This window comes from Ichthyophthirius multifiliis, assembly GCF_000220395.1.
Source record: "Ichthyophthirius multifiliis unplaced genomic scaffold scaff_1120509251047, whole genome shotgun sequence".
NCBI lineage: Eukaryota > Ciliophora > Oligohymenophorea > Hymenostomatida > Ichthyophthirius > Ichthyophthirius multifiliis.
The window spans coordinates 2877-14882 of record NW_004086254.1 but is presented as its reverse complement, the minus strand read 5'-3'; the positions used below and the strand labels follow the sequence as shown (position 1 = coordinate 14882).

Here is a 12006-nt window from a genome sequence, read left to right as displayed (position 1 = left end):
AGAAATAACTAATACATAAACATAAATAAATATGAGTAATTAAAACTATTTATATAATCATATATTAAGTATATAATTTTCCTTTTACAATCATACCAAGTCTCTACACTTTAGAGTTAAGCATCTAGTTTATCATTAATTAAATTATATAGTTAAAAATATAATTATTTAGTAAAGATAATATTCTTGTTTTCAATTTCGTATTTGAATTTTATTAATACATTAATTTCATGAAAAAGTTAAATCGAATTTCAAATTTTTAAACTAAAAATTAATTAATAAAGAGATTATATACCATATGGTTGAAATACTCCTATTATTAATAATGGAAAATACTTTATAATATAGGTTTTTTCTTTATATTCTCAAAAAAATAAGAAATTATTATATATAGATATAAAAAAAATCATTTATTTTTTTGATAGTTTTAGTATATAATAATATCTTTATTTTTACTTATTGTTTTTAATTATGATTTTATATCTATCTATTCTAGCATTTATCAATACTTTATTAATTTTTTTATATCTTCATTGTCAGTTTGGTTTGTTTCGAAGTATATTTTACTTTCCGAATAGTTAAAATAAAATTATTTTTTGTCTAAATTAACTTACTCTTCGCCTTTAAAATTCAAGATAATCATATAATTTATTCATTTATTATTATGAAAATTGCTTTAGGTATTTCCTTTGATTTTTGTTTGTATATATTAGAAATTTGTAAATTCTAAAAAAAATATAGAAAATGGAAAAATTAAAAAATATATTTTATATCTTTTCTTTTAAATGCTTTTTATTGATTTATGTAGTTATGTTTTAAAATAGATAATTTTTAAAAGCCTAATAGGCATTTTATAAGTTTAAAAATTACATTTACCTGTATTTTATGTTTAAAATTATAATGTGTTTTTCTTAATAGCAAATATATTTATTCAATCAATTTTTAATATACTCAAAGAAATAATAAAATATTTAAAATATTAAACTAATCAAAATTAAGTCAGATTTTATTAGTATTTTGTAAAAATATTTGTCAAGTTAATTTTTTTTAATTTCATTTTATTGTGTAAAAGTTACTAGAAAGTTAAAAGGGTAGTAATTTGGACTAATTTAAATTTTATTATTTTCTATTTACTAATTTTTATAAGAATATTTTATTATATATTATGATTTATAATAAAAATATTATATTTTTGTATCTATTTATATTTTATTTTAAGTTTATTTTAATAAAATAAAATCTTTATAAATTTATAGTTTTTTTTTATTTTATGCAAATATAAATTATATAAAATTTTTGGGTTTTAAAATTGATAATTATAATTATTTGTTTTAAGTGTTTATTATTAAATTTTTATATTCAATTAAATATAATAAACATATATTATATTTTTTTAATAATATTTATTATTATCTTTAGTTAATTTTTTAAATTATTTTTTATAATATTTATTTATTTTATAAATTATAATTATATATTAAGGTTATAATTATATTTACATTATCAAAAATTAAAATATTTATAAGTTAATTCTATTTTTTAATATATATTAGATTTTTTTTTTTATATAAATACATATATAAAATATTTTTAAAATAATTTATTTATTTTCAAATAAAAGATTATTTATTAATTATAACTAAAAAATTGTTATACAATAATTCAATAATTATAAATATAATAAAAATTTAATAGTAAGAAAATTAAATAATCATATCTTTTATAATAAATATTTTTTTTATGTCTAGTATAAGAACAAAATTTGATAAAAATATATAACAAAACTTATATACCTAATTTTTAAATTTATTATTTAATTAAATTGAGTTTATTTTCTAAAATTATGTTATATATTAAATTTTAAATAAAAAATAGCTTTAAGAATATCAAAAAAAATAAAATATGACTGTATTAAAATATAATTATTTACGTCCTGAAGATGAACAAAATATAAATAATTATAAATATCAAGGAATCGATCATTCGATTCTATATAAATTTATAATGAGTCCAATAGCAAATTTTTGTTTAAAGTAAAATATTAAAATTTTTAGACAAATATTTATACTTATTATTATGATATTTATATATAAAAAAAGTTATACACCTGAGGCATTAGCGTAAAAAATAATATTTATTGTATATATTTATTGAAATTTTATAAAATAATATCTTTAAAGGCCTAATGTGGTATATATTTATTTTATATTTTTTTGTCTAATATATAAATAAATTATTTTAAGATAACACTGTTTGGATTATTCTGTGTACTTATTCCTCATATTTTAATTATGGTATTCTATTCCACATAATTAGAAGCAGAAATAAATCCTTTCTTTTAGTTTTTATTGGTGTTATGCATTTATTATATATGGTAAATTTAATTTTTTTTTTTTTTTTTTTTTTTTTCAAGAAAAAAAGTAATAATAAATAATTTTTTTAAAAATAAAAAATAAAGAATTTTGATAATATAGATGGAAAATAAGCTAGAAAAACAGGCTTTTATTTTATTTATTTTTAAAAAAAATATTTTATTTTTTATAAAATATAGGAAATTCAAGTCCTTTAGGATTACTTTTTGATCATGGCGTTGATAGCATAATAGTAATTCTTTAAGGAATTTCTTTAGCAACTGCATTATAATATGGAAGTAATTATATTAGTCTTTTGATTGCAGTATTGGGTTCATTTACATTTTTTAGCACTACTTTAGAAGAAGTATTTTTTTAATATTATTATTTAAATTATATATATATATTTTTTAAGTATTATACACATATTATGTATCTTCCAATAATTAATGGAGCTGCTGAAGGATGCTTTGGAATTAGTTTAATTTTTTTTTTTTCTGCTTTAGTAGATAGTAGTTGGTGGGATTAATAAATTTTTGATTTAGAATATAGATGTATTTTGTTAATTCTTTTTGGTTTGGCTGGATTATTTAATTTTATTGGAATGTAATTATTTTTCTTTATTAAATATTATATTTATATTATATATATAAATATTACTTTATTAGTAATGTTTTTTATTTTATTTTATAAAATATAAATCAAATATAAAAAATACATAATCAATATTTTCTTGAGTTTATTTTTTGTCGATTATATTTTATTAAAAGAATTACAGAAAAAAAAAAAAAAAAATAGGTTTAAAGTTTTATTACTTTTTAACAGTATTATTTTTTTCTTGTAATTTTTTTTTTTTTAAATGTTAATAAAATAAAAGCGTTTTTTTTTTAAAAAAAAAATAACTCATCGATATAAAAAAAGGCGAGAATAAATGAATTGTGGCTTTTTTTTTTTGATTGAGTTTTATAAAAAAACTACTAAAAATTCTAAAAATTATATATATATATATAAATATATATATTAGAGCTATTAGAATTTTTTAGAAAGAAGGTATATATACTTTGGGAAAAGCACTATATAATATGAATTTTTATTTTTTTATTAATTTAACTATTTTCTTTGTATTCTTTTTTAGTCCTTCTTAAGTTTATGAAAGATAATGTCTATTACTTATTTATATTTATGGATTAAGTTTTTGTAAATTAGTTGTAAAGAATACATTTATATATATGTATATAAATAATATATTATTTTATTTTTTTAAAAAAAGTCTATTCTTTAAATGAGCCATGTTGCAAATGTAGAATTTCAATAATTTAGAAAATCTAATTTCCTTATTTTATTTGCAATTTTTTCAAATACTTTTTTTGGGTATATTAATGGATAAGCTTTAGTTAATGAAGACATTGTTATTTAGATTTCTTTTATTTTAACTTTATTAAGTAAAATTTATATATATATATATATATATTATATTTATATTTATATATATTTTGACTTTTTAATTTAATGTAGCTTATTCACATCTTATATATAATTTGGCAATATAATTTTGTACTGTATTAGGTATTAGTATTTTTAAAGTTAAATGTAATTTTTTTAATTAATAATTTATTGCATATACATATAAATAGAACACTAATAATAAATTGATGAAAATATATGAAACTATAAATATGGATTATAATTTTTTTTATTTTAAATCCTTTATTTTTTATTTAAAATTATTTATTTTTTTTTTTTATGATAATTATTTTAAATAAATAATTTTTTTTTTTAAAAAAAAAAAGAATAAAATAAAAAATAAAACTATTAATTACTTAATAAAAAATATATTTAAAAATAAATAAAATGACATAAATATATGAAAATAAAGATCCATTAATAGACAAAAGAGATGAAAAATATATTCAATTAAAATCACCCACTTATTTTTATGAAATATTCAAAAAGAAAAATCATAAGTCTAACGAAATAATACCAAATACAATAATATATGAATCAAGTAATTATAAATAATAATAAACTAAAAAAATAAAAAATAAAAAAAACTAAAAAAACAGGTAATCCTTCTATGTGGTTTTTTAATTCAAAAAAACCTAAATGTACAAATATTTTAAGTAAAAATTCTGATAAGGTTAACTAATTTGAAATCGCTAAATTTTTTTTAGGGATAAACCATGTTGATGATTTAAGGATTGATAATTTATCTACTTTAGCGGAATATATAAGAAATACTAAGTAGGTTTTTAATTTTTTGATTAAAAAAAAAATTACTTTTTAAATGCATTTTTTATTTATATTAATTAAATGTTAAAAACATAAAAAAAGAAGAATACTTCATTAGTATTTGTTAGATATATTGATAAAAAATAAAGTACATTAAATGGATTTTAGCTTATTTAACTTTTCAAGGAAGGGAAATAATCTAGTAGTATATCTATGATTTAATCATATGTATATAATATATCAAAAGCAGGTTATTTTGTTTATTCTTATATAGATTAATTTTAATTTAATTTTTTTAGATGATATATATTATGTTGAATATAGACATGATGAAAATACTATGCCATTAGGATTTAAATTTTATAAAAAGACGTTTTCAAATAAAAAAGGATATGTTAGTTAAAATGATTAGGTATTTATTGATGAAAATAAAGAAGTAAAAAAGAAGGATTTATAAGAGGCAAAAGGATTTTTTTTAAATCTTTTGATTTAGCATTGAATTAAAAATTATAAGATGTATTTTTTTATATATATATATATAATATATTTAAATAAAAAGTTGACTATAAAAATAACTGAGTTTATTGAAAAAGCTTATAAATTAAAAATTAGAAAATTTTCACCAAAATTTATGTTAGATAAAAGCAATAGTATAATATTTATGGGAATAAAACATTTATATATAGATTTATATAATTATGGTATTTTTTTTTAAAAAAATTAATATATAAATTAATATAAATAAAGCTCCATATGATATAGAAAATATATATGAAATAAAAGAATTAACATTTAATGAATTTTATAAATTATCAAAAATGGCAAAAAAAAATTAATATAAAATATGTGGAACTGAAATGAAGCTTCCAAGGAATATTCATTAAGATTATAAGACTTATTCTTCAACCCTTTATAGTAAACTTCGAGTTGAAAAATGTGGAGGTGATTTTTGCGATTATGAAATGTTGGAGAAAAATACAGGACCTTTGGCTATGAGAAAGAATATTTTAGAAGAGTACAAAAAACATTTTAGTGTTAAAAAGGAGTAATTGGAAAATCTAGCAGTTTGCCTTCCGCATGAAATATCGAATTAATTAGTTTTAAAAACGAGAAAAAATGCCTAAACTGTAATTAATTTGTTAAGAAAAAATAAAATTTTTAGAAAAGGTAATAGAGAAAATGAACATTAAATTAACGAAGAAAATTTAAATTAGGAATTATTAATTAAATTATATCCATTTTTAAATAAATCATCAGAAGCTTTAAATTTAGAAAATTTATATAAGGTTTTATAATTATAAATATATATATTTATTTATTTATATTTATATATAAATATATAAGAATGTAAAAATTTGCAAATCATGCTTTATAATATATTCTTTGGCTGCTAAAACTTTTGAAGAATAAAATTCTTTTTAATTAAAGTTTTCCAAAAATTATTCTTCATAATAAAAACTTAATGATTGTTCTTAATCTATATAAAGTTCGTAGCTTGAAAATACTTAATTAATGCCCTAAAGTTAGTACTAAAACAGTTTTTAATTTTAATCAAAATTTTGCAAAATGACTAGACCATAAACTTCAATAATAAAAAAAAATATTTAAAATTTAGAATAAGATGTGATTATTGATTCTAGTATTATTACAGCAGAGTCAAAAACTAATTATAAAAGTAATAGAATACTTTCAAATACAAAAAAATATATAGAAGTAAATAGATTAACATTAGGTAAATATATTATAATGATATATATATGGAAGATAAATATGTTAATAGATAAATAAATAAATAAATAAATAAATAAATAAATAAATAATATATATATTTGTATATATACATTTAAAAATTTAATTTTTATAAAAAGGATTTTTAAATTATGATAAACTTAAATATTTATATAATGAACCTTTAAATTAAAATCTTTAATAAAATTCAAATTTTTAAATGAAATAATTAAGAAAAAATTCAGTATTTAAATATTAATTTATATAATAAATAAAAATAAAAAAATAGATTAATTAATTATTAGAAAAGCCTGGTAGGTAATATAAAAGAAAAGATGTCAATGCTGATTAATATTTACTTGCTAAAATAACTGAAGAAAAAAAAAATTTATAAAAAAAAATCAATAGTGATAGTTAGATGAGAAAAATACTTAAATTATAACTCACTACTGATTTAAATAACAATAAAAATCCAGTTCTTATATAAAATTAAAGTCTTTATTATAGCCATACGAATTTTTAACATTTAAGAAAACTTCCTAAATTCAAATTGTCATCTCCTATATAACCTTTTTTTGATGAATTGGATGTTTAACATACAGAAAGTCTTAATATATAAAAAGTTTGTGAATTAATGAATTATTAATCTCCTATTATTGATTGCAGTGATGTTTAATATTTTGTAATTGATAATAATACTGCTATTCCTTATTGTTTGTTAGAAGAAAAAGAAAAAAATAAAGATAAAAATAATGAAATTATTATATTTTAATAAGATTTTTTTGATAGTTTTTTTGAATATAAGAAAATATTTGAATTTATATTAAACAAAAGTTAAAATAAGAAAATTTTATTATTTAATATACCAGGTATATATATTTATATATATATTTATATATATATATATATATATATATATATATTTATATATATATATATATATATAATTTTTAATACATTATAGGATAAGCTTATACAGTATTTAATTAAGAATATATTTATACGAATTCTAGTTTAATAGAAATTATTGATAGCCTATTATTTAAATTAGATAATGAAAACAAAATAAGCATTAAAAAAGATTCTTTAAAATTCATTGGAGTTGGATATGGAGGATATATTTTATAAACTTTTTGTACAATATATATACATATTTATAATTATATATTTATATGTATTTTGATTTTAAATACAAAATATATAAAAAGTAATATAAGCATGTGGAAATCTAAATAATATTTAAAATTTATGTTTATTTAATTCTTTTATAGAATTAGATGATTTACTTAAAGATACTTTAAACAAATCTTAAGAAATATTCGAAAATTGTCCTCCAGGAATGAATGATTTATCTTATAATTATTTTTCTGTAATAGTAAATTCATAGCCACTTACTGAATAATAGCTTAAATTTAAAATGCAAATAAATCCAATTCTTAATGAAGGTAGAGTTTCTATTATTTAAGGATGCTTAGGTTCTTAATTTATGAAAGATAGATTTCAAAACATACCTATATCTTGTTTTATTGTCCACACTTTAAAAAATTGTGTTGTTAATATTAACTAAAGTGATGCTTTATCTTTGTATTATAAAGACCGGAATAATGAATTTTAAAGTTTAAGTAAAAAATCTGATAAAAATATTAAAAGAGTTACTAAATATATTAATGGTGGACATTCTCTATTAGAAGTATTTAATTTTAATTTTTATTTTATGAATTTTATTTTTAGGAAAATTTATAAGTATTATGTGAATTAATATAATATTTTATTTTTGAATTTTGATGAATTTTTTATTATTTTTATAGAATTTTAGAGATTTTTTTAAAAATAATATATATTTATTTATTATTATTATTATTTTTTTGTTTAAAAAAAAAAAGAAAAAAAAAATAATTTTTTTAAAACATTTAAAGAATTTCTTTTTTTTTTTAATAGAAACATTATAAAAAATTAACTATTAATAAAAAAAAAAAAAAACATGGGAAAAGTAAGAATTAGTAAATTTCTATTTGATATTTGTTTTTTTAATAAATTTCTTATTGAAGAACAGGTACATCAGGAGCAGGAGTATCACACTCCATATGGAATTCAATTTAAAATTAAAAAGATGAAATATAATAAGATTAAAATCAAAATTAATTTTCGTAAGCAGATGAAAAAGCCAAAAGTATATTTAATCTTGCTATCTCTTAATAGGTTACAGTGAAACCAGGAGCATGCAAAAAATGTGGACATAGTATTTATTATTTATATTAATTTATTTTAAATAAATTTTTTTAGTTGGACATTTAACTTATTAATGCATGAATATATTATCTAAAAGCTTTTAAATTTTAAAATATAAAGTATTTGCTTATATATATAAAATAATAATTTATTTTAGGAAGAAAAAGAATAAGAAAATTTTTAAGAATTACAAAAAAGCATTTTGGAAAAATTGAGAGATGCTAAAAAAAATGAAAAAGAAAAGAAAAAAGATAAATAAAAAGATAAAAAAAAAACGAAAGAAAAAAAATCAAAAAAAAAATCAAAAAAATCAAAAAAAATTAAAAAATAAAAGAAAAATAAAAAATGATTTTTTTTTTTAAAAATAATATAATGTTATTAGTATTTATTAATTTTAGAAAATATATAATATTAAAAATAATTACATTTATAAATAATAATAATATTAAATAAATAAAAATTTAATTTTGTAATTATATTTATATTAATTTTATTTTTATTAATAAATAATAATGAAAAAAATTATTACTAATTTGTTAATTAGTTTAGTATTATCATAATTCTAAAATACTAAACTCTATTATTTATATATATTTTAAAAGATTTATATTATGAATATATAATTCTTCTTATTTATATAAAAATTTTAAAAATTTAATTAAAAAAATATAAAATATAAAAGATTAAAAATATTAAATATTTTTTCTTGTTTATAATAATTTAATAAAATCATTAAATGACTTATTAAACTTATTTCTTAGAAGATTTTTTGAATTTTTGAACTTTACTTTAAACAAGACTATTTTATTAAGGGATCCATATTGATTAGATTGGTTAATTCCAGTTTGTTATATTAGGATCACTTTCGCATACAGTGAGTTTGTTACCTTTGAAATTTTATTCAGAGAATATAACGACACATTTTTCTTAATTTTCATAAGATTTATCACCAGATTGAGAAGTAGTAATAACTAAATCTCTAATACCCCAAGATTCATCTGTTTTTCCTTAATCAAGTTTATCACCAAAGGAAACTTTAACAGAATTTCCAGTATGATAAACAGTGAATTATAAATCGTAAATTTCTTCTTTAGAAGCATCCCAGCCACATATATTTTATTATCCTCCCCAAGTTTCTGATTTAGTGACTTTTCCTACGACTTAGTCATCAACCCAGACGATAAAATCTTCTTTATCCCAAGTATCAATAAAGAAGAGTTTGAAACTAATTTTAATAGTGTTATGTTTAGTTAAAACAGAGTATGTTTTAGAAGCAACAGTATTTTATCCGAAAACATTGTAACCACCTAATAGTGCATAAGGACCACATTTTGATGTAACAGTACTTAATGCAGGAGTAACGTTCCATCCTTAAACTAAGAAATTACTATCATCATTTAATTCTTAGGTAACTATTCCAGTAATTCTTCCATAATAAGTCCATATTTTAAGATCTCTAATACCATAACTTTCATCATCAGCACTCTAATCAAGATCAGATTCGAATCTTAAATTAAGAGTAGACCCTAAATGAGGAACATCTACCAAGTAGTTTCTTATACTATCATCCCATCCATTTACTCCACAAACTTTGTTTGATTATTAAAAGGGAGCTATTTTAGGTTAAACTAGGACATCATTTACATAAACTCTAAAGTTTTCGTTATCCCAAGAATCAACAGCGAAAAGTCTGAAAAATATTCTAACGTTAGTATGTCCAGGTAATCCTGTAAATATTTTAAAGATATCTTCTCTAGATAGTTAGTTGTATCCTCCAAGGAGATTAGCTCCTGCACAGTTTGAGATTCTAGTAGATACGTCTTAGCCGTTTGGGTATAATTTCCAGCCAGAGGCTTGTTTGAAATCGTTTTCAAACAATTCATTTACGACAAGTGTTTAGTTATCTCTGTTTCCTGTAAGAGCGGTTAACACGAAGTTTTAAATACCCCAAGATTCATTATCTTTTTTCTCATCGAAATCATCAGTGAATTAAACAGTGGCTTAGGAAGAAGTATGAGGGAAGAAAAGATTAACTCTTTAAGTGGATTCACCCCATTATTCAGTTCCGCATTTTTTGTTTTCAACAAAGTTGAATTATCCTCTGTTAAATCTATATCTTTAACCATCAACTGTAACATAAAGGTAATCATTGGCATCAGGAGAGTCTATAAACCATAAAGTAACATCAACAACAAGTCCGTAATGTTCAGGAATATAACTGAAAGTTTTCGAAATAACAAATTTTTCTCCAAAAGCATTGTAACCACCGAAAATTTTGTCAGCTCCGCAAGTAGTAAAAGGGTTAATTAAAGGTTAACTTAAAACCCATCCTTAAGCGTTTTCTTAGAAATTATCGGATGTGAATTCTCTAGAAATTGTATAAGAGTTATATCCTACAAAATTGGCGACTATAATTAAATTTCTAATACCCCAACTTTCGTCATTAGCATCTTAATTTAATGTAGAAGACATTTCAAGCTTGAATTATTAAGAATTATGTTGTATATTCATTTTCACGACTACAAATTTATCACTCCATGAAGTACTTCCGCAACTTATTTTTCTATCTCCTTAAGGAGGGACTTTATTGTATTATGTAGAATAAGTGTATACAACCTTATCATCAAGCTTTAAGGTAAATACTTCATCATCCCATGAGTCTATAGCGAATAATTCGAAAGATATTTCTAATTCATAGTGAGGAACTCCTGAGCTATAAACTTTAGAGGCAACTGCTCCTTAACCGAAGGCGTCATAACCACCGAATACGGATTGTCCGGCACATTCACTTACAAGATTTTTTTGCCCTTATACTGTCCATCCTTAAACATCAGATTAAGAAAATTTGTCAGCACCAAATTCTTTAGTTACTAATTTTTATTCTGCAGTTATAACTGCTAGTAAAAGACTTAATGAAACTATTATTAAAAGGGATTTTTACATTTTTATTTTTTTATTTATATAATAATTTTTTTATTTTTTTATTTGATTTTATATCTTTATTTTCAGCTTTTAAAATGTTTATTTTTATGATTTTATGTTTGTTTTTAAAAACGCTTAGATATTATAATATATTTTTAATTGCGTTTTAAAAAAAATTGTTATATTATTTAATTAGAAAAAAATATAATTATTATATTATTTCTATAAAAAAAATATTTATTTTAAATTATAATATAAATAAAGATACAAATTTTATAATTAATAATTTTTATGCAAATAATATATTTTTTTAACATTTTCATAAAAAGATTTCAAATATTTATTTTGAGATATGTATATAGATTTTTTATTTTAAATATTTATTTATTTATTTGTTTTTATTTCTATATAAGTTTTCTTTTTAAATAATTTAAATTTATATTATATATATTTATTTTTAAAAGAAATTATTTATTATTAATATAATTTTAACGCAAATCTTTTTTTTTAATTAATTAATATAAAAAAGTTAATAATATTAAAAATA

The 12006-nt window shown here is 18.0% G+C and overlaps 3 protein-coding genes across 3 annotated transcripts, besides 18 other annotated features; 2 read left to right on the top strand and 1 right to left on the bottom strand. All coding sequences in view use genetic code 6, as the record gives it.

Moving 5' to 3' along the window:
• Window positions 1-1379: 1379 nt before the first annotated feature.
• Window positions 1380-1468: a microsatellite.
• Window positions 1382-1459: a microsatellite.
• Window positions 1469-2355: 887 nt separating the features above from the next.
• Window positions 2356-4017, top strand: IMG5_134340 (hypothetical protein; the record flags this gene model as incomplete). The annotated part of the gene is made up of 5 exons (XM_004031883.1): window positions 2356-2374; window positions 2459-2498; window positions 2552-2957; window positions 3376-3582; window positions 3639-4017. The coding sequence occupies exons 1-5, from the start codon at window positions 2357-2359 to the stop codon at window positions 4015-4017; spliced, it is 1050 nt and encodes a 349-aa protein (XP_004031931.1). The 5' UTR covers window position 2356.
• Window positions 2385-2409: a microsatellite.
• Window positions 3802-3843: a microsatellite.
• Window positions 4018-4040: 23 nt separating the features above from the next.
• Window positions 4041-4093: a microsatellite.
• Window positions 4094-4202: 109 nt separating this feature from the next.
• Window positions 4203-8771, top strand: IMG5_134330 (hypothetical protein; the record flags this gene model as incomplete). The annotated part of the gene is made up of 13 exons (XM_004031882.1): window positions 4203-4356; window positions 4415-4596; window positions 4686-4830; window positions 4880-5016; window positions 5140-5281; window positions 5328-5866; window positions 5925-6312; window positions 6449-7177; window positions 7273-7443; window positions 7517-7998; window positions 8040-8058; window positions 8362-8547; window positions 8695-8771. The coding sequence occupies 13 exons, from the start codon at window positions 4203-4205 to the stop codon at window positions 8769-8771; spliced, it is 3351 nt and encodes a 1116-aa protein (XP_004031930.1).
• Window positions 4364-4411: a microsatellite.
• Window positions 6356-6400: a microsatellite.
• Window positions 7179-7254: a microsatellite.
• Window positions 8761-8886: a microsatellite.
• Window positions 8770-8838: a microsatellite.
• Window positions 8771-8838: a microsatellite.
• Window positions 8771-8881: a microsatellite.
• Window positions 8832-8856: a microsatellite.
• A 51-nt stretch (window positions 8887-8937) lies between the features above and the next one.
• Window positions 8938-8990: a microsatellite.
• Window positions 8991-9007: 17 nt separating this feature from the next.
• Window positions 9008-9041: a microsatellite.
• Window positions 9042-9148: 107 nt separating this feature from the next.
• On the bottom strand, window positions 9149-11503 carry IMG5_134320 (hypothetical protein; the record flags this gene model as incomplete). Its single annotated transcript, XM_004031881.1, has 1 exon — window positions 9149-11503. A coding segment is annotated over one exon (2235 nt), but the record flags the coding sequence as incomplete, so codon positions are not given.
• Window positions 11474-11516: a microsatellite.
• A 454-nt stretch (window positions 11517-11970) lies between these two features.
• Window positions 11971-12004: a microsatellite.
• Window positions 11989-12006: part of a microsatellite that runs on past the window's edge.